This window comes from Trichogramma pretiosum, unplaced genomic scaffold (assembly GCF_000599845.2).
Source record: "Trichogramma pretiosum strain Unisexual culture from Peru unplaced genomic scaffold, Tpre_2.0 scaffold13, whole genome shotgun sequence".
Classification (NCBI taxonomy): Eukaryota; Metazoa; Arthropoda; class Insecta; order Hymenoptera; family Trichogrammatidae; genus Trichogramma; species Trichogramma pretiosum.
Window position 1 is genome coordinate 1,218,739 of NW_019641606.1, and position 23,852 is coordinate 1,242,590.

Here is a 23,852-nt window from a genome sequence, read left to right on the forward strand (position 1 = left end):
GTGTAAGCGCCAAGTGAAAATCGTCCATTCAAGCTGCGAAAGCGCGCGTTAAAATCTTTGCCGTGTAAAACACGACTTATAGATAGTTAAATAAATGACGTGCTACGAAATTCGTTTTTTCTTTTTCGTTTCCCCGCCAATTACTGATAAAAGAAAATCAAATAAAAAGAAAATAAGTAAATTGAGAAACATAAATTTAAAAAAATAATAAGTATACATAACAACCGCCAATGAGTTAAGTGACGCTATAACTACATCGTATTCCTACTTTTAAGCGAGGAAATATTTTGGTTATCCGCTAATCCCACTATTTATTACGTCGATGATGTAGCATAATACATGGAGGTCGTTGACATAATTGAAAATATTTATCGGCCTTATTTACATGCATGGCGTGCACTTACATACACGTGTAAGCGTATGCAGCCAAGCTATGTACTTTTGCGTATACGTGAGCTTTATCGGCCATTCGTGTAGCGGTACGACGACATTCGGTGCGCACATGTGAGTGCGGCCAGTGCGATTACGATGAAAGTACATCGTATGCAGGAGGTAGGAGTAGTCTCGCGTTTAAGAAATCTAATTTAATACTATTAAAATTTAACCCTGGTAACAAAGCTTGACTGGGACTAATTAACAAGCTTAATATTTGCTCCTATACCTGCGTATATATAACGTCCTGACTAGACAGTGATTGATGTATGATTCTGCTCATTATAAGGACATTATCAAGGCCGTACTTTGTTTCCAACAACACGTTGCGATAAAACACTCTATCGGGCAAGTACGTAATCGAAGCTTCATTTACCTTTCTAGGAAGCAACAGATTTCGCACCGAATATTTTAAAATATAAAGTTCAACATTCGTTTCTTTGAGGATAGTTTGTTACTGAGCTGATTTGGAGGACACTTATTTCCTCTGTCAGTTCTTTCGACAATTATACCTTGAATTTTCTCAAATAGAGTTCAATTTGAGTTTCCAAGTGAAACTCTGCATTTTTCAAAGCCGAAAAGTTTTCAAAATAATTATTAAGTGATAAAATTACCTGAAAAAATTTTTAAGATCCATTGCTCTCCGCGTCCCTCTGTCACTTTATTTGAGTGACACTTTTATTTACAATTACATTACGTTTTTGAAAAACATCAATTTTTTCAAATTGTCAACAAATGATCAGCAATTCGTTCAGAGATTTCTTTGAAATTTTCATAGATTGAGATTAAATAAGAATTATTTAATTTGTAAACTTGCTACTAACTGATAGGAATTTTAAGAGGTTCTATTGGCTTCTTTCAAAACAAAACTTATAGTGAAAATAAAACGTCAATAATATCATATGGAAAAACGATCTATAACAAAAGTTGAAATAAAAAAATAAAACGAAAAATTTGGAAAGTAAGAGTACTTAAAAATGTACATCTCATACATTTATTTGATTGTACACGTACTTAACGAAGACCAAGTAAAGGATCTTATCTCCGCGAAAAAATGTAAATGATAGTGAAATTTCGAATTTCATTTTGGCTCCAAACGATGTCACTTATTGAAATTCAAACGGTACAAAAATATTCAGTTATATTTAGTTGATACGTACGGATTGTTTATTTCGTCGGTTTTTAAGGAAAGACTATAATGCACGATCTGCTTCTACGCAGGCGCGTGCACACACCATGGTTTTGGTATACAATTGCAGCTACTGCTTGTATGCCCGGAATTATAATTTGATTTTCCACTTTCTGTATCTGAAATGCCTGATAATACTTGCAGTCGTCCTCGTTCGTTCGCTCGGCGTTACGCCGAATATTAGGTAGGATTTGAAATTTGAAATTCAAATAATACTGCTGTCAATGCGATTGCATAAACGCACTTGTGTTATTATCGATTACAAGCTGATTGAAAGTAAATTTGTAATTCGTTAATTTCCAGTTCATTTAGAAGTTATATGCTCTTACGGTTTTGCCCTCGCAATCATAATCCGTAAGCTAAAAGGTCGAACCCTTATGTTCTATCGGGTTTTTATTCTCGATTCATCGTAGCACAGAATTATAGCAAATGGGTAAATCGATGAAAGGCTTACAGAAAATATAGACCGCAATGCATTGAACTATTTCACATTAATACATTGAGAATATGGCAGCAAAAGGGCAGCGCCAAATATACATACACATGAGGTATATATGCACTTGAAATACCCAGCCTAGGTATATACACACGCCCAGCTACTATCAACGTGTCGTCGAGACTTGACTGCCTCTGCTGCGTACAGACGACAACGATCATGAATATTCAATGTGATTCTCATACGTCGAGAGCCATTGACTCATTTCACGCTTATACTCATACACACCATGAGTTGCACGAGAAGAAAAGCAACCGGTTCTTCGGCCATGCTGCACCTCGCGTAGGATTCATAACATAAACGTATGTTGGCCTTTTCCTATTCGACGACGACAACGATTTTTTTTAAAAATGTTTACAAAAACAATTTTGATTCGGTGCGAACGATGAAAATTAATTTCTATTTGCTACTGCAGAAACTGGAAAAATGTATAACCATGAATGGTCGATTTTTAGCGACTCCAGCCTTTTTTTGTTATCTTTCATCGGGCAGTGCATGCCTGAGTGAATTCGTGATAAATGGCGCCTATGAGAGTGCATTTTTAGTTATCGGGAAATATAAAGCAAAAAAATGGAAGAAATAACTACAATAATTGGCAATCGCCGATATCAAGCTATGAAAATATAACACTGGATTTTTAATTTAATGAAAACTGAAAATCAGCGATAATAATTTAGGAATATTTGATCCACATGTCGTCATTCGATTTGATGACTCGCCCTGCGTAGCAAAGTGTGATTTCTGACTGTGTTACTAAGATTAAGCGTGGGCAAATGACGATTGATGTGTCACTTACAGCAATTGAAAATTAATTGATAAATGTGCGATACGTGATCTAGGATTGCGGATTTCAATGCTACAGACGCATGTTTAAAAATTGAAGAGATCGAAGGGAGATTTGAAGCAGGCAGAGCAATTTTTTTCAAAAGTTACATTCTTTTATATAGCGAAAAAATGCAAATCGCACACGTATACAATATACGTTAGGCTTTTTTCCGTAAAAAATGCAAATAATGTAGCAAAAGTTTGTTCTCATTCGAGCCAAATATTGTTATACTCTTGCGAGTGTATACACCCGAAAAAGCCTCTTTCTTCTTGGCAAGTCAGATTATAGCTTATGTGGTAAAAGAATATTCGGCTGTGGTATATAGATGCGCGTCGAGGCGCGTCGCAGGGGGTCGACGCATCAAAGCTGAAAATGTCGCTGCTCCCCCGCTAAGAGCCTTGGCTATAACTCGATTTTGAAATTCTCACTCTGTAGCTTTGCCATTATATGGCATGTGTATGTAGCTGTATGAAGGAGCGCTACGCTTCCCTTTTGAATTCAAAGATACTTCTCTCGGCGACGCCGACGTCGCCGACCTCCCAAGGCTGCTTGATGGAGCTGTGCTCGCGCGTGCGGGAGAATAATCGAGAGTCTGGCTATGTATACCTAGCTCGTGCATCTATATGTATATAGGCGTCGAATGAATTTAAACCTAAGATTTTGCCGCGTGCAGCAGCTGCAAAGGCGTATACCGGGCAAGAGAGAGAGAGAGAAAGAGAAGACAATTAGTCGAAAGCTCGATTCAAGAGCCGCCTGCAACTCGCTCGTACTTTGCCGCGCCTTGCCATATATTCCCTAAAAGTATGTATAACGAGTATAAAAGCTCTATATACATTTAAAGCTAGGCATATACTGCATAAAGATTTTGAGACTCGCAAGCGACGTGCCATTAATTCTAGTGCCTATGAAACAGAGATTGAATCATTTCAAAGCAAGTCGCCCAAAAAGATTCACGATTTATTTTAATTTTCAAAGTATATACTTGCAAGCTCGCCGCAGTCGAAATATTCTCTGCGTACGTAATACGGCACGAGTGCAGGAAATATGTTGCCCGCGAGCGAGCTCAAGCCCGTGGCTGATAGTAGTTGCAAGCTCGAATATGTGTGGACGAGCAAGTTTCTAAAACGCGCGAGATACGTACGGCTCGCTTTTGCTCGGACATTATGCATGTAATTCGTATGCATGTAAGCCTCGCGAAAAACACACGCGTCCAGAAAAAAAGGCCTAAGGTCTACGACAAATTGCGAAACAAAAAATAAACAACCCATCGAGTACGTGTAAGATCGTTGTTATTGCAGAATGAGCGAAAATTTTTTGACTTCAATGCGAGAAAGAAATTAAAGCTCGTTTTAGCCAAAAACCCGCGTGGCACCGAATTGTGCCAATGTGGAAAAAATTTCGTATACGAATTTCCTCTCCTCTACCTTCGGTTTGCGTTTCAATGAAGTATATAAACGCTCGAGCTCATGAAAAAAGCAGCAGCAGTAGCAGCCTTTGCATAATTCGAAAAAAGCTCCGTCACGCAGACGGCTTTTCAGAGCACTCGCTTGTGCCTGCTGCGTGCCGTGCCTGCGAACATAAAGTGCACGTAGTATACTCGCGTTTCTCGTAATGCAGATTGAAAAAAGGACACACGTGTGCGCTCACATACACGCATATATTTTCATACACATATTGGCATCTAGAGAGAAAAGGAGAGAGAGAGAGAGAGAAAAAGCGAGGTCAGCGTAAGTACCGATATTATACGTTGCGCGTTGTGTTTGGATTTCATTCAATTTTCGCTTATGTATGCGCCCGCCACAGCCGAGCACGCAAATCTGAATAACAATCGTGAATGACATTGCGCCTGTTATTTCTAGTCAATAGAACAATATGCTTTGCTTCTGATTTGATTTGTTGTTGTTGCTATTATTATTATTTTAAAATCAACACATATCGTATTAAGCTACTTGTATCATGAAAAAATAATGTCGTAATCAAGTTGGCCGAGATATTTAAAAAAATTACAGCGTGCAGAGCAGTAAAACTTAGACATTTCGCGCAAGCAAGTACGTATTAATCGCTTGTGGCGACAATTTAATCACTCTAATTCATGTGTGGAAACACGTTCGTAAATTCATTTATTATCTTACAATCAACATGCGCACTTGATAAAGCAGCGACGCTGTACAGGTGATTCGATTCCGGTAAAGAGAAAAATAGAAGGCACATAGTGGGCTAATCTGAAAATCACAACTTTACTGCCACTTTCAGGCTATTGTAATGTAAAATATTGTATGCAATGGGTATGCTTCTTTTAACTGTATTTGTTACACAAATAATACGTACACTGCCCGAGTCGGACATTTATGCGACGCACTACTGTCGCATGCCGAGTCTGTAAATGGATTTCCTTCTGCTTTAAAAAAAAGTTATACATAGCTTTGAACTTTTGATAAAAGTTTGTGAGAATAACGACTGACGTTTGTATCTATATTTATGCGGCTTATTGGGCCAGAAGATATAAGACAGAAAAGAAAGAAAAAACTCTCAATCGGTTACCATAGCAGTCTTGAAATATCTGAGTGACTTTGATGAGTTTTCTACTGACGTGGAATTTTGTGGATAACCCCGTCTCCCATTAAGTCATAAGTTGACTCTGCCCACGGAGTGAAAATAAAAAATTAGCAAAACTCGATCGCGCGTAGTCCGAGAACGATAAAGCTGCGCCAAATCTCTGTGCGGGGTTCCTCATGTTTAGAATACATAGGTCAGTGATACGTATGAATCGTTTATTGTTCAACTCTTTGATTTTAGAAAAAAATATTATTTTCAAAAAATTTCAAAATAAAAATAGCGTCGATCGCTCTACGTATGCAGGCTCCAATGCGCCTTAATATATTTTTACACAAAATCATAGCTGCGTTACATTCCCCAAACTGATGCAAGTTAAAATGAACAGCAGCACTAACATTTTTATCCTTTTTTTACAGACGTCGCTGGTGGAGCGTACGAACGGGCTTTACTAAACAAACTGCTGGCAAATTACAATACGCTCGAGAGGCCAGTGGAGAACGAGAGCGAGCCGCTGCAAGTGAAATTCGGTATCACGCTACAGCAAATTATCGACGTGGTGAGTATATAGCTCCTCCGATACTTTTCATTTTATAAAATATTTGTAATGTGCCTTAATAATGAGCAGCAGCAGTTGTGCTTTTGTTTTCTTTCGAGGCAAGAGCTGTGTATGCATTACACAAGAATGATGGAGGAGCTTTTGCGCGAGGGGGAGGAGGGGCAGGCTGTCTGTTGCGTTGCAACGCGCTAATGAATTTCCAAAACTTTCTCGCACTTTCCCCGATGATTATTTCAATCATTTATAATTATCTTTGTAAAATCTATGCAAAACACTCATTGTTTATTTCGCTCAAAGTTAATTAGATCGGACTTGCAGAAAGTTTTCGATAGTGCGGAAACGACAATTTCCAGCCCGTGCTTTACCTTGTAGCAGTCGAGTATATACATATAGGCGCAACTTTGCGTGCAGGCGCGAAGGAGAAACTTTGTCGCTGGCATGTTTGTGCTGCGCAGCTGTATGAAAAATTTCCGTAACGTAACGTTTCACTCCGAATTAATGTATCTTGTATACATGGATACATCGCATCATGTAAGCAGCGACAAATTGTTACGGATCAAACGAATCGAAACAAGTGACCAATGAATTCTGTTCAGAGAAATTCAATTAAGACTTTAACAAGTCATTCTAGCCGGAGTATATATGTCGGAAAAAGGGTCCTTAGGTGCGCTCGTGCAGCAGACTTAATTACAGGAGCAAAGAGAGATAACCGAGTGTCTCAACCGAGGCAGTGGTCACTGCCCGCAACTTCAACGCAAGTGACCGCATAGTGTTTTTCTACTTCTTCGTTTGGACTTTTAATTAATTCGAAACTTTTTTTCGATCGTGGCCGCGCCTTGCTGATGCTGATGGTAAGCCGAGAAAAAAAAGAAAAAACAAAGAATGGAAAAAGAAACTTTTTCCATGTAGATCTGTATATCGCAGAATTGAACTTGGTTTGCTGATTAGAAGAATATTTACTACGATTCACTCGATTTGTATATAAAATAGGCGTGTAACAGTTACTCAGACGTCTGACCGTATTCTAGGTTTTACTACTTGGTGATTCATTTTATTTAATCAAGTATTTCAAATTACACTGTATGAAAATAAAATTTTTACGTACTTTATTCTTTATAATCTTGCGTGAACTTTGCGTATCGAGTTTAATCTATAATATACTCGTTATTACTTTTCTTATAGTGCAGCGAAATTTTGATTTTTTTTTTCCTTTTCTAATGAAACTTTAATTGACGACAACCTGCCAGTACTATTTCTGCTGAATGAAATAATGAATCTAGAATATGAATTTATTTTCATTTTGAAACTCATGAATGCAAACAATTTTAAACGGAAAATTCTCTGGTTAGATGAAAACATGCACATTACTGACTGTTTTACGGAGATTTTAAATTTCATGAGCAGTTCATAATTCGTCGTTCTGAATGAAATGATACGCTTGCAATTCAAAATCATTAAATTGGGATTAAACTATTGAATTTAACCATCAATCTTCTCAACTTTAATTATTTTCTCTTGATTACTCGTAACCTTTTTCTTTGTGTAAAAAGTAACAATTAGATCGTCGTAGAAATACATAAATTTATAGACTATTTGATCATTTTTAATTAGTGCTGATTGTTTAGAAGCGACCTGAAAAAATGTATCGAAGAATTCCGGTAAAAATAAAAATACGACTGAAGGCAATATTTTTATCCAAAGACAGCGAAAAGCTGCACAAACGTGTATACTTTGCATACAAGATAAGATCAGCTTGCAACTGGGTATACGTTTAGTCAATGTTCGCGCCTCTCTCGGATATTAAATTTATCGATAAGAATCCATTGCTACCGATTCGAATAGCTTTTCACTTACATTCAGAGTATAGTCTCTTGCGAATGCACCTCTGCATTTATACGTCCAATGCAGACTTTAGCCTTCTAGAATACGAAAATTTATTGTTTAAATTTTCAACGTGGGCTTGGCGACTGTATATTCATGACACTCTGGGTGTATAATTTCCAAGTGTCAACAATTTCCAAACTTTACTTCTGGTGCTTTTTACTTTTAATAAACTTATAATATAAAACGGTTAATTAGTTATAATTTAGCAGCTCCGAATAATAATTAGTCGACGCGAAATTCAAGAGATTGTCGCTCTTCAGTTTTTAATTTTAAATTAAAATCGTCTTCTTATCTTTCTCGTGTAACAAAAATCTGAGCTGATTAAATTTGAAGATTTTTTTCTACGTATTTAACTGCGCGGATAGAGCCTTTCTGCTTTTTTTTTGCCAAAGTACATCGTGTGCGAAGCTGGACTATAAAAAAATATTCACTTCTCTTCCTCGCAAAATTTTTGCCCGAAATAGTGGCATAAAAACTGATGATTTTTCTACTGCCAGTAGCCTCGGGGCACGAGCAGGCAGAACTAACATCCAAGAGGTCAGAATCGTGTCTCCTTTGAAATTTTACAGCTTCAACGATAAGACTTCATGTTTTTTTCATGATTTGGAGGAACTTACTTTTCACTATAGCGTCTCGCACTCGAAATTGCTCAGTTTAGCTAGCCAAGCCGAGAACAATATTGAATATTCTATGTCATACTCGATAAATATTGTACTCTTTCTGAATATTGCATTTAATTTTTTTGTACTAAATAGAAAAAAAAGAATTTAAGTAGCTAAAACAGAAGTGGAATAGTTGGAATAACGATTGCTGGGATTATGCTTGCGTACAAGCCTCTTATAAGTGTGTCAAGATTTATCAAGAGATAAGTGGCTACACTTTTTCGTGCGCTATTTTTTCCTTCTTCTTATAATCAAATTTGCCTTTGAACGTAAATTACCGTGAAAAAATAAGCGTCAAAAACGATTTGAGTACAAGCATTCGTCTTTCTTTCTTCAATCAGTTTCTTTTATTCCAAAGCATTTGAAAAAATGAGTCTTTGATCGAGAAAAAAATTGAGATTAATTTAAAATAAAATAAGATTGAATCTCGTCGTCGTTTTAACTGCCAATGCAACTTTGTAAAAACTTGAGTAAGAAAACTTTATCTTGGGTGATCAAAAGAGCCATCGAAAATTTACATTTGAAAATAGTGAGCAGAGTGGGATAGAGATGTAGTTGAGCGTTTTACACTTCTGAAAGCTTTCAATTTCACCCAAATATGTGATAATAAGTGTATATGTGCGATAGAGAAAGAGAGAGAAAGATGAAATACATCTATTTCAAATAATTTGACAATGAAATCCAAGCGGTTATTTTCTAAAAAATTATCGAGTTACTCAATCTTACCTTCAACAAAATGGATTTTTAACTGAGCCTGCTCTAAATCTTTGAATATTTACTTTTTTCCAAGTATATATCTCCTTGCATACTCTGCAAAAATTTAAATTTTTTACGACGAAGATAACAATTATTTATGCAGACAGAAAAATTTTTTAAATTCTAGGAAAAAATCTTTTTTCTCTTTCTCTTAATGATTTCATGCGCCTATTGCTGAACTGAGACTAAAAGCTCGCATTTATCCATTCGTCGGCAGAAAGCCCATATTCTGTAAAAGCGAGCGATCCCTATTAAAAGCGCGTATCCATGCCATTTTTTTAGTCGAGTGTAAACTCATTCTCCTTACATAAATATATTTTTCCAAGCTACATATTGATAATTCAAAACTTGAAATCCGATTATATAGGCTGATGGTTTAAACAATAATGCGCACTTACGAATTTAAATATGATATTGATGTATTTTGGGTTTTTGGCTACACGCTTGAGAGCTCAAATCGCACGAATGGCTTTGTTGAAAAGCCGCCAGAAACTCGCTCATTTGTGTCAATAAAGAAATAGAATATTACACGAGTCATCGAGGACAAATAATGGAAAAAATAATAATAATAATAAACACGATGGAATTACTGGATGAGGGTAATATCGATGACAGGGTTACGATAATCAGTGAAAATGACAACCAGAACGCGAGGAATTTAAAATTTTCTGCTCTAGATTCGCGTTTATACGTATGCAGCGTAGCATCTATATATGTGGTCCAAGAGAGGCGAAGATATACACCCGAGGCGACAATTTTTATATGCAAAGCATCTAGCAGAGCGAAAGAGTCTAAGTCTCAATTTCCCGTTAGAAAGGAGAGGTGGAAAAGAGCGACGTTGAGAGAGCGAGAGACGAGGGAGTATTCAAATTTAAAATCAGTGACCTAAAAGCACTTTTCGAGATGGATCATTTTCAAGTTTTTATGGATACATAAAAAAAATACGGCCAATGCCTGCGAGGTTCAAGCGTAATAATTGATACTTTTGCTGAAGCCAACGTCTGCCTGGCAACGCTTACGGTATAAATTAATTGTTTGTTGAGCCACTATAGTATGAAGCTTTCACAGGTTTGCTGGCTTTCTCTTTCGTTAACATATTCAAGAAGGCGAGAAAAATTTTATACGCCCAACGTGAAAAAATCCTTCATAAAAGAAATTTTCATTTCGATTCGTTGTACACGTGTACGTTGCGTACTCGAGTGCAGCAAGTTAACGAACGGCTGCTCGCAATGCCACTTGTAGATTTTTTTCCTTCTCAAGAAATCTTGGTAAACCAAAATATAATCTACCATTTGATTTAATTGCTTGTTAAGAGCCAGTGTGCGCAAGGTTAAACATTTTTTTATATACGTATACCTGGACAGGCATTAATATATATCGAGGTGAAAACGCACTCCACTTATCCATAATATGTGTCGTGTCTCAAAACGAAAAGACAGCTGTGGTAAAAGCGCATCTACAAAAGCTCGTTAAGAACGAGGGTCGAAAGAAAAGTAGCCCCCACAAGCGAAAAAGGCCTAAACGGGCTCTTTGGAAGTTTACCTCCGCGAGCGGAGGCAAAAGAGTGAGAGGACTGAAGAGGAAAGCGGAAAAGATAGTTTGTACCACTGTACAGAATATGCACGTGTCACGTATATTATACGTCGTCTCATAAGTCTATATATATATTGTGTCACGGCCACTTCCGCACGGATCTTATCTTTAAACTTTTCCTCGAGGCCAGTCAAGTTCACTCGTGTGTCAAGACGGAAAAAAATTTGAACTTTGTAAGCGTTGCTTAATTTTTTCCAATTCCTAATTTAAGCTGTAACGATTGCTGAGACTCGACGAATGAATTGAACCAATTGAAATTACACGTGAACCTTGTAATTTTTAAAATTTTTCTTGTATAAACAACGGAGATCCAAAAATACGAGCGTATGTTTTGAAAGTCCAATTATTTTTTAAGAATGAATTCTAAATTATGCTTAATAATGTACTGCATTAGGGCTAATTTCTTGTTTATCAAATCAATTTAAAGTGATAAAAGAGCGTACGTTTCAATAGAAAGTTAACCACCTCGAGTTATAAAAACAATTTAAAATTAATGATCAATCTTCAGCGAGCTGCAGTAAGAACATTTACTTCTTTTTTAATTTGTTTGAATTCGAATGTAATTTGGCTTGAATAATAACCTTAACCTCTTATTCATGTTCCATGAATATTCCAAAATGTTCATTCATTCTAATGCAGCTTGTTTTCTTCTCTTATTGGCTTTCATATATTCTTGGGATTTAGATGTGAAAATTAAAATTTAATTTCAAGTTTCAGCCGAAGTTGCCGTGAATTAAACTTATCGTTGATCTTCGTTTTACTTTAGTGTAACTTCACGCTCAATTTCTCGCACGAGTTTTGAAAACATTTGCACAGATTTTAGACCCGTCATACTGTCACTTTTCATGACCGAATTGTTTACGTGACTATCAAGAACTAACAAAAACTAATTTTTTCACTTGAACTTAGATAAGCATTGATTTATCTTTGAACCTCAAACACCTGGTAAGCAGTGGAAACTGCAATAAAATCGTAAAATGTATCATACTGGTTTGTTGTTTAGTAAAACTAACCTTCGTAGTTAAGTATTATTAGTTTTCACTGATTGTCCAATTTCTCACCTCCTCCCCCATACATTTCTTCTTTCGAGAGCTAAATGAGAATTAACATTGGGATATTGCGCGGCTTCATACTCGCAAAAATTTCATTAATGTCTTCAAATAAGCATCTTTTGAAAAAAGGGTATTATATACACAAGAACAAATTTTGGAAAAAAGAAAACAAGCATTGCTACAGTTGCGAATCTGCAAATTTTTCAAGATAACCACTACCGTTTTATATATATATATATATATTCGTACATGCATTAGCCGTTCAAAACTTTTTCCTCCTTCGAGCGTGCCTTCCTTCTCTTTCCTCATGCAGCCCAAGCAGAACTACTTAAATTCTTTGCGCGCGAAACTTTTGTTACATATATACATGCATAGGAGGGATCTTTTTTGTTCGTTAAACAAACATCAGCGAGTACACCGTCTGCGTAATTTAATAGCTCCGCGACACATGCGTTCCAAGCTCTGCCCTGCTGCACTCCGAATTCTGTTTGTTTGTACCGAGCTCAGCTCGACGAAGAAGAGAGAGAGTGAGATAAAGAGAGAAGTCAGAGAAAAAGGGAAGAGTTTGTGTGCGCACACCAAGTCACCAGTACAGTTTTGTGGTCGAGCAATTATTTCTCCCGCTATGTTTTTCTGCATTTCTATGTGCTATATACATGCGTACCATGATTGTTGTTCTTGTTTTTGTTGTTGATGTACATATGGCGAGTGGAGGAAGAGAAGAAGATTCAACAACTCAAACAGGAAAAAGGCGAGCTTTTGAATCTCCGGAGCTTTGTCTCGCTTTAGACAATTTTTTCCCGGATACTTTTTTTATTGTACGTATTCGCGTGGATTTGACTCGCGTTAAGCTACGGACACCAAGGCGCAATTGTATATTACGTGCCTAGGGAGCAAAAAACCGGAAAGCCTCAGAGCATGTATAATTATCGGCCGAGGCGAAGCCGCGGTTGATAAACACGAGCTCTGAGGTTTTCTTTTTTCGCTTCATAGGTGCGTATACTATTTTTCATGAATCCCCCAGCAGAAATGAACTTTTTCGTTTTGGCCGCAGGGACGAAAAAGGTTAGTTTCGGGTGGGGTAGCATGAAATATTATTATATCCCGTCCTGCACACTAACGAAGAAATTAATAATCTACGAAGCAACGCTGAAAAAAAATAATTCAATTTTGAAACTTTTTTCTTGACACTGATTCGTTGCAAGCACGGTCGTCACTTTTTGACTTGTATTATACGAAAGCATTACAGGTGTGCAATAACCCCCGTCCCCCTAAGTTAAATCATTATAATAAATTAATAATTTAACGAGGAGGGGGAAAGGAATGGCTTCTCGTCCCCTGATTCTCGGTACGTAATACTATGATTTTGATGTACTAGTCAATACTTTTGACATTGTTTCAACTCGATGACTTTCTTCCGGAAGAAAATCAGGCTCTCGGCTTTTGGTGCCTTTAATATTCTCTAGTTGAAAAGTTGAGTACATATGAGTAAATATAGAAAAATTCACGAGGTTTATTTATGAGCGACACGAGAGAGGCAGATGAAAGCTTGGGTAATTTAGGAAAAAGAACAGAGATGGATTAGCAATATCTGAGCACATTTTTTTATGAATTCCCATTCATTTATGCATGCAACTAAACAAATAAACTATATCAAGTGACATATTATAAGAAACAAATTTGAAAAATCGAGACCAATCAAATATAATATTATACAAAAAGTCAATGGTAGCTTAAAGAGAGAAATAGGAAAAGCGGGAACGTTGCAAGCTCATTTTACTTTTCATTTACAATACAAAAGACTTTTGAGTGAGCTTTTGAGAAACGATACACTCGAAGAGAATATTTCTCTTTCTGGTACTCCATAAAATATGTTGTTTTATTTTTTTAACTTGAAACTTTTTTCACTTAACAAGCTTTTGTGGTTTTTTCTCTTCATTATTTTGTTTACTTTTATTTTTTCTTTTTTATCTTTTATCTTTTTCAAGATTTCACATAGTAAAGGAAAAGAGTTGCTCTGTACTCGTGGTTTTATAATTGTTTGCGACTCTTTTCTCCGACACATTTTACTACGAAAAAAGCTAATGCATTCCATTTTTTGTTGTAGGACGAAAAGAATCAAATATTGACAACGAATGCTTGGCTGAAACTGGTGAGTACTCTCTGCTTGTCCCTTGTGATCATCATATTTGAAATATCGAAAAATGTATGTGCCGAGCAACGCAGAAACAGCCGCGCACATTTATGAACATATACTCAGACATATACACATACACACATACACACGCATGAACCCACATGTATTGAAGCTCTCTGTAGCGGAAATTTGTATTTTATATTTCAATGAACTTAAAATATGCATCCTCTTTTTTATGGCCGGGCGTGCAGCATATATAGCGCCCAACCACAGATGAATTGCGCGTTTATTGCTATTTGCAAACCTATATATGTATGACCTGCTCATATTGTATACTGCACGCAGGCCGCGCCGTTCCGACAGTGTTGTACTTCGCTTGTAGCACGTCACCCTGCCAGAGCATTGCAGCAAGAAGCTTGGGAAATGCACGTGGTATTTACGCATTTTTTTTTATTTATACATACATATTTTGCGTGCTTGCGTTTATACGAGCAATTCCTCCTTACTTTTAAAATCTGACTTACAGTCGCAATACTTATTGAATTTGGACACTCTCGTAGACTCACCAGACCCTTTATAACACACTTTTACACTGACAATGTTTTTTATAAAGAACACTTCAAACTGTACCTTTAAACTGTGGTAAAATTAAAAATTGATTTTTCTGTTGAGAGCCAATTCGTATTGAAATCATTATTAATGGTGTAAAAAAATATAATTATGACTTAACATTTGTAACCTCGATTCTCACCCCGACGTACCTCGTCGGTTACGTGTGTCCCTTGGCTCTGTGGATCCGTTCTGCACGTCCGGGGTCTACCTGTAAGACTCATGCAATACGGGGAAGGAAAGCTCTTTACATTCACACATCTATCAAGAATCAAACACTCCATATAACAATAACAACTACCAGGTTTATTCGTATTAAATAAACAATATACACGGCCTCAGAGAGTACCCGAATACCCGGTCGACGGCAGACGCGACGATCGTAGCCCTGGTGGGCGCGTCGGCGCGTACGACTCACAAATACAACGACTAAGAACTGGGCCGCCCGACTCACCACACGATGTCGAGATCTTCTCCTGGTCCAGATCCACCCTGGGTCGTCCTCGTGGTCTGCCCGGCCGTTGGATCCGCTGGTTCTCTCTCGCGCACTCAGATCGACTCGTACCGGCCCTCGCACTCTTTACTCCGGCGACGTAGGATCTTACTAGCCGCGCGGTACTCGTCAATCCGACCTAGACATCCCCCAGGATGTCGCGCTCAACTCTCACACTCGAGCTCCGTTCGCTCTCAAGGCAAATCTTCGACTCTCTTCTCCGTTCATATGTACGCTCTAGTATCTCAACGTATACGCGTGTTTACGTTCTATTCTTTCACACTTGGCGCTCACATGAAATCATTTTTAAAATACAATTATTAATAACGATTCTTATAACTAACTATACACTCGGTAAATCGACGATGGTTCGTCAGGGCGGCCCAACAGATAATGCCAGTTTCGGCATTACACATTATTAAAGAATTTTTTTTATTCATTTTCATAGGGTATGCGTATTATTTGGAACACTTTTTAGAGTGCGTTTATAAAGCGTAATCAGTGTTTGAGAAAAAATTTATTTCTTGAAGTTTATTTATTTTTTGTTCCCGACCATTAATTGTTTTTTTGAAGCCGTTAAAACGTTGAGAATAACGAAAAAAATAAGATTAAAAAAGTATATTTTCTTCTCAACACTTACTTTTTTGTATAAATGCATGAAAGGTCCAATTTCATTTCTCCCAAAACGGTTTATAATCATCTTTTACTAGTAATTACGTGAATAGTTTAAAGAGTATAAAAATAAAATTCAACTTTGGAAAATTTATTTGAATAGTGTTTTCATTCGATTAGAATAAATTTGACAAAAGAAACATTTTTTTATTAATTTTTCTAAGAGCTCTTATTTTAATATAAAGAATATTTACTAAAATTTGTATGAATACGCTTGCATTCAACTTTTTCCAGTTTTGGTCAATAAGAAATTAAAAATTAAGTTGAATTCATAGATGGACTTCCATTAGACTTTTAATTACGTTATTAATTCTCCGTAGGTGGAAAATCGATCGCTATTTAGTAAAAAAACGAAGTAGAGCATGAGTAAAACTGTCGCATTAAAAGGACCCCTAATGATTTGATCCGAGGAAAAAAATATTTATATTACAAACTGCACCCGTCGCGTTCAGGAACGGAGTCGCTCGTTTAAATATCTTGACCTATATTCAAACTTTTACTCATCTCCTGCATAGTTTTACTTTATTCGATTTGTTTTACACTTTTTGAGAAATGAATACCAATTTCGCATTCATTCTTTTTTAGAATTTGTAAAAAAGAATGTCCCAAAAACGATTATTCGAGCTATTATTTAGACTTTGCCCGAACGAACCAATTTTCGGAATAAAAAATGGACAATAATGAGTCCGCTCTTCTGATAGAATTTCTTGGCATCGAGGAGCGCATGTCGCGCTCCACCTGGCAAGTATGACAGGAACTAAGTGACGACACGCCGCTACTCATAAACAGCCCATCACTTTTCGCTAAATACATACGCACGTTTATTCCCATCCACGTCGAAAGAATAAGTTCAACGACTCTTGTCTAAACGGACTGCAGTCGAGTCATGCTGAACTCGGCAAACCGTTCTCCGGTGGCGGCCGAGGAGAAGAAGCTGCCTCGGAAACGCGAGGCGTCGATATATCTATAGGATATCCACTTCTTCGCAAGACATTCAGTGTACATTAATATATGCTGTGCAGCCGTTTGTGTGCGGCAGAAGCGATTCAACTGTAAGAGGAGTAGAGTAAGAAAAAAAAAGTAGATCGTCTGTGTAAAACTGCATACATGTATGCACGTCAATACAGATTCGGCATGGCTGGACGTGCTCTTGATGCTGCAACGTGATATTAAAATTCGTCAGTATCTTATCCGTGACGTGTAAATTTGCTCCGGGGCTATTGACCTTCCCTCAATTTTCGACGGCTGTCATTTTGACTTTAATTCAAGATATTGCCTTTATTTACAAGGTCAAGTATGATAATTTACCAGTACAATAGCAGAAAGCGTAAAGAGCATTTTGAGCACAAAGACGCGTGGTTGAGAAATGAAAAACACTCGGTTGTATATCGTACGCGTGTATCGCTTATTCTCGAAAACACGAGATGAAAAGAAGACGAGGCGCGTGCGCAGCGTCAGATCTGCCTGCTGCAGTGTTCAGCATATCTATACTGGCTAGAGATTTTTCCGCATATACGTGTATTGCACATTTGGCCAGGTTACGCGACGCAAATGCGCCTTACGATCATCAGCGTTTTCTGCACGTGACGCTCATTCGTTCCTCTAGCTCTCGGTTATTTTTTTTTTCTTTCATCGGACGCTGCTGCGTGTGTCGAGGCAGCCAGAGGCATCTTTATATTTTTATTCGCGCGTTAGACGTACGTAAACAAACACACGCGTACACGCTCGCAGCGAGATCTCTAGCTCTCGAGGCAGAAAAGAAAGATGACCTTTCGACGATACGTATATAATTTACACGTAGCGTTGCTAGTCTCGGGCGAACTTGTTCCTTATCAGCAGTAGCAGTATCAAAAGCTGTACAAGTAGAAGCGGTAGATAGTCAGAAGGAAGCAGGAAAGAAAAAAAAGTCATTCGCAGCGCGACGAATCGTCCTCTCCGTCGTCGTCTGCACCTTTTTTCCTCTTCTTCATTTTCCGTCGCGCATCCTTTTCCTCCCTCTTGGCATGATTAATAATATCATTATTATTCCGCGTTATAAATCCGTGTTAATCCATAACGAAAGCTCGCAAAGCGTACATAACGCAATGATAATGATAAAATCCCAAGCGTTACAGCTGCATGCGCAGAAATAATAATCGATTAATCTTGCCAGCGTAGCGCTGCAGCCTGCTCTAATGATTCATTTATTAGACGATTCGCGAGCTCACGCCATGTTCCCACAGCGAAAAGTCTGCGACAGTTCTCGTACGTAAAACGTACGTATCATATAATTTTCTCGCGCCCAGATGTATCTAAAAAGCTGCTACGGGGGAAGCAGCTTTCTTAAATAGCCCGGATTCTCGAAGGAACATCGCGCAAAGCATGCATACACTGAGAAAAAAATTTCATTGAATCAAAGAAACATGTAATTAGTTTAATAAAATTTCGTTAAATTTATTAAACCTAATTGATTTTATTATAAAAAGTATAGAAGTTATAAAATATGATTAAAATTAATTAAATATTTTATTGATTTACAAGTCAATTGAATATTTGATTAAATCTATAAATTATCAAATACAAATAATTATTCAAAACATTAATTCAATGAAATTAATTTCATCAAATTAAAAAAATATATTCCATTAAAATGTTTCATCAAACCAATAGAATATTTTATTTTTTTGATGAAATATTATATTAATTTGATTAAATATGTGAGAGGAAAATGCATTCGTTGAAACAATCAACCCACCACTCATTGCTAAAATATATTTAATTGAATCAATGAAATATTTTATTTAGCCAAAAGTGATAATCATTGATTCAATGTAATAAAAATAATAGAGTCAATGCAATATCCTCAATAAAATATTTGATTGATTCAATGAAAATATCACATGCAAAAGATTATTTGAATTCTCGAATCAATGAAATCAATATCATTGAATTTATAGAATATTCCAATAAATTATTTTATGAAACTAACAAGATACTATATATTCTTAAAATTTAATACTATAAATGTAATGAAATATTATATCAATTTGATTACATATATAAAGGGAAATCCACAAGTTTAAACAAAGATACAACTCCTTATAGCGCAATAATATTAAATTGGGTCGATAAAATACTTATTTAGTCAGTTAAATAATATCTCGCTTTATTAAATTATGCATCAATGTATTGAAAAAAACATCATGATTTAATAGAAAAAATCGGATGTACTGATTATGAACGACGTATGTGTACCGTGTGAGTGCGAGAAAGACAGAAAAACGAGTCAACTAGTAGCATGTTCTCATTCGCGCCTGCCTATTTCCGTTACAAGCCGCGAAATCTCGAATATACTTTTTTCCGAGAAACGTTTCCTGCTAAATGTTAACTTCGTTCGTGCACTCTTTGTTTTGAACATTTGCAATCGAGACGAGAATCGAGAAGCCATGGCTGATGAAACTGTGGCAGCAAAGCTAACCAACTGGGGTTTAGCCGAATACATAGATATATTCCAACGTAAGTAGTTTCTTTTTCTTTATAAACTTCACGATTAGGTCAACAAATGAATTAATATAATTATATTTTTGAGTTTGTTTAATTAACATGGTAGTGTAAAAGTACAGTTCAAGTAAGTATAACCTTGATGAATTCTAGTGTTGGTTCAAATGTTAATATTCGAAGCGGCGAGCTCTGCAGGCGGCGCGAGAGCCGCGAAGACGGATAGTAGCGCACGCGGCAGCCGTTCGAAACAATGCCACTCTAAATCCGCCATTACTTTGGCTTTTCTCGAGCTGCTGCTCCGCGCGCAAAGGACAAAGCATCGCGTATACATGTAGATATAATTCGCGCCGCGAGTCGGCATTTACTTTCGCATATCCTTATAACTATTCGTTTGGAGGGAGAGAACTAGACAGGCTCGTTGTTGTTGCCGAGGAGCTGCGCTCGCTAATTAAAGTCAGTTATATTTGTATGAATCACGAACGGCGCTAATGACGGGAAAGAACTTGGATAGTCGCGCGGCATGTGCCCCCGCTGCAGCGATGAATAAAGCACGACTGTTTTTCAGTATAATGCCACGAGCTTGCGTGACATTTGACTATTGTGGCATTCGTACATTTATATATCTGTATATGCGTAAAAAGATAAATCGAGGCGAGGATCGCATTTGAAAGGAGCTAAAAGATTAATACTAGCGGCGAGAAAATACTTGTGACTTGATAAGCTTATCGGATGTAATATAATGACGACGTGACGAGACAGAAATAGGAATGGTTGCAGCTGCATATCTATGCGTGATGTGTGTGTGTGTGTGTGTGTGTGCATGTATACGTGCAGTCATATACACTGCCTGAGAGACACTTTTTGCGCCTGACTTGTTAACGAGAGACATGCGCGCGAGCAGATGAATCGATGCTTTTTATAGCCACGTTGGAATAATATAATACCCGCATACATGTATACGCATCTGAATATATAACGTGTACACTTTTTTTGCTTCTCTACAGTTTCTTGGAGTTTATTAACGGTTGGTATACCTACAAGAATAATTAAAAAAAAAAAAAAAAACGAGCGCGCTATGATCCCGACTGGTGCGACAGATAGCCATCGTATATACACTGACTCTTCTTTCTCGTTGATTTTGAAATAGGCATTCATACAAGAGCCAAGTGGTTATATGCATGTATATGTCACGCTGTTGAGGCAATCTATTTGCGCGCGCGACATCTGCTTGTTTCTGTCCCGGGAAATTGACAATAACGGGTTGTTCTTTCTTTCTCTCTCGGCCTCGCTTCTCGTCTCTTATTCTCTTACTCAGTTTTCGCGTTCCTCTATGAAAATAGAATGAGATCCGAATACTCGTTATTTCCCTAGGTGACTTTTCTTTTTACCGAGGAGAAAGATAGAGTAGAGCAGATAATGGAGCTCGTTTTCGCAAAACTTCGGGCCTCGCCTCGCAGGTAGAATGGAGAAAATGATCGTGCCGAGGAAGCATTTAAAGCCGAGCTACGTGCCAGAAAGAGAGAGACAAAAAGTTTGTGTGTAAATCGAGCGATTAAAGGAGTGAAATAGCGATTAGAAAGCAATGTCGCGCATATAGGAGACATTCCGACGAGAAGGAACGCCGCGCCGTTTGCCCGAGGATCTACGAGAAAAAAAAAAGTTTAATTTTCATTTTCATTTTTTTCATCTCCACTCATGGCCTGCTCAACTATCACAATGCGCGGCTCTCCTGCGAGAAGCCATCTTGATGTTCAATAATCGAAATACCATTGAGAGAAAAAGAAAGAAAACGCATTGGCTCCGTACCAAAATATGAGAGAGAGAGAGAGAGAGCGAGATAAAATATCGCGCGCGTGAACTCGAATGAATGCACTGCGCAGGAGAAATCAGACGAGCTTTCTCTCGCTCTCTCGCTCACGGCCTCCGGACTTTCAATCGCGTGTCGTTATCAAGTTCGCGTCCAATTAGAAAACTCATATTTCAACGGTTCGTTAGCGCATTCGCCTATACGTATATATATAAAATATATACAGCTGCAGCGATAGCCGCCATAATGTACAAAGCTTTGTTATTCGCCCAGTGAAACATATACGTATAGAGAGCTTGCAACGAGCCTCAAGTCCTTTTTTGTACCGTGCTAGGCGCTACGGTAGTAGCAGTAGCAGTAGTAGTAGTAGTAGTAGTAGTAGTAGTAGTAGTAGTAGTAGTAGTAGTAGCAGCAGTAGTAGCGGCGCACCGACCGACAGTCATTGTTCTCGATACTCTCTCTTTCTCTTTCTCTTTTGAGCTGTAGAGCTTGCAGAATAGGAGAGTTCGTGGATCACCTAGCCCTCCCCCCGTTCCTCTTGTGCAGCTGCTTACCAACTCGACGATCCGCATTTAATCCGCGTGCATAAATGCCGAAATGCTTCGACTCGCCCCACCGTCCTCCCAGCCATGTTATATAATACACGTATTATATTATTATAATACGTATATGCGCACATAGTTTATCGTAAAACTTTTCCTATATAAAATATTGTCGAAAATATATACGGCCGTTCGCGATCGACGGGATGGAGTTCGGCTAAATTTCATCGACTAAAACTCTAGCGAACTTGCGTGTCCCGATGTCGAGCTTTTTCCTTGTTTGTTCTTACGAGCGCGTATTATAGTGCGCGCGTGTATTATTGCTCCCAAGAATAGATCGATCTAAGCCGCAAGTGCTGCACTCTGTGTGTATTATATACATTTCACGGGTTCGGCGGAGTGGCGGCGGGGCGCGCAAAAAGATATCCGTGCCGCGCGCAGATGCAGCTATTCCAATAAACTCCTGGGCATAAATCACACTTAGTCGCTCGAGCACGTTTGAGTCCTTTTAATCATGATGATTCTCCGCTTTGGTTTGCACCGGTGTGCCTGCAGGGCTATATATATATATGTTTTTGTAATAAATGCAAAGTCGAGGTTTAGCCGGTGCCAGGCCCGCGGAGGATGCGAACTCGCGCGCGATGCCAGCGCGAGCAAGTGCAGCGCGTACAATACATGCATAATGAGTGTGGAGCTGTTGCAATACCCCAGCCATATAGCACGCAGCAGCGGCAGCGGGGAGCGAGAAACGGTTTATGCGCTTGACGAATCGATGAATATTACTCGAGCGCATCTTTCTCTGGTGGAGCAACAACATCAGCAGCGGCAGCAGCAGCTCGTATTACTACATGGAAGCTAGTGATGCATAACGTTTGAACGGTAGAGCAAGCTCGTCGAGCTTTTTGAGCTTGCTTGCGGCGAGCATTGAATAATTTACGATTCGCATTCGGTAAGCAAAAAGTCGTGGGTCTACCAAGCTACGATCAATTCCGAAAGATCTCGTACGCGTTTAGCTACATGCGTGATGTACGCGGGGATTGATATTCATCGAGTCGCTAGTAGATTAATTATAAAGGCACTCGGTAAGAGCGAGAGAAAGCTGAAAAGCTCCTTCCCCCTCTCTCCCTTTCTATGTCGATATAGTAGCTCGAGGGGAAGTCGGCAATAATTGTGTTGGAGCGCTCGCTTATGGCTCGTACATACATACAGGCTGGAGAAACGACGAATGCCTCTTGATCAATGCGATTATCGACGGCTGCAAGCTCCCGACACACGACCGACCCTACGTGCTTGATTTTGGGATTTACAGATATTTGCCTCTTTCCACGAAGCCGTCGACGACTCGACTCCTGCTTATATTCCTCGTCGTACTTCCAGAGAAAGATACAGTTTAGCGTCGAATCGAGTCGACGGGATCGAGCTGCAAGTTCCGATTGCTCGCGGAATCGAAAATTGAAACTTTGAGTCGTTGCTGCTGGCAATGATTTTCCGACGTTAAAATCCCACTTCCAATCGAATGCTCCAAGGAATCGAGTTCAAAATTTCACTCACACATACATATACGTATGCACAAACACTTATTTTATTAAAACTTAGTAACTATATAATACATCGGCGTAAAAATTTACTGGACACGCAACTTGCTAGTATCGACTCAAACGATAGAGATGTCGGCGCAATTTCTAAAGGTCTCCTGCTGCCTCAATCCGGGATTGTGGCCCGTGGTGTAGTGCCACCTGAAGCTGCAGTGCTGGCAGCACAGGCCCGCGGGCAGCTGCAACTCGACCGCGTGCACGCGCGAGCCCGCGACCGTCACGTAGTACCTGGCGAAGCCGTTGGCCAGCTTCACCGGGTGGGCGGCGAAGCACTCCTCGGTCTCGACCTGGCCGGGCTCGTCGAGCGGACAGACGGCGAACTCGAAGTAGCCCTTGTGCGAGGCGCTCAGCTCGACTTTGGCCGTGAATCGCTCGCCGGACCTGTAGCTGCGCACGATGACGCCCTTGCCGTAGAGGCCGCCGTTCTCGTTCTGTCGGGGCACGCGATCCGTCACTTTGTCGCCGCAGACGCCGCACCTGCCGCCTTGGGCCTCTTGGAACTGGCCGAAGAAGAA

The 23,852-nt window shown here is 38.7% G+C and overlaps 1 protein-coding gene across 3 annotated transcripts in view; it reads left to right on the top strand.

Annotated features, from left to right (window-relative positions):
• Window positions 1-23,852, top strand: part of LOC106652058 (neuronal acetylcholine receptor subunit alpha-7) — a 166,216-nt gene that overhangs the window by 40,406 nt on the left and 101,958 nt on the right. For all 3 annotated transcript variants that reach the window (XM_014370799.2, XM_014370798.2, XM_014370797.2), the window contains exons 3-4: window positions 5,916-6,055; window positions 14,110-14,154. In XM_014370799.2, the coding sequence (XP_014226285.1) occupies window positions 5,916-6,055; window positions 14,110-14,154 (185 nt within the window). The remainder of the gene's footprint in view (window positions 1-5,915; window positions 6,056-14,109; window positions 14,155-23,852) is intronic.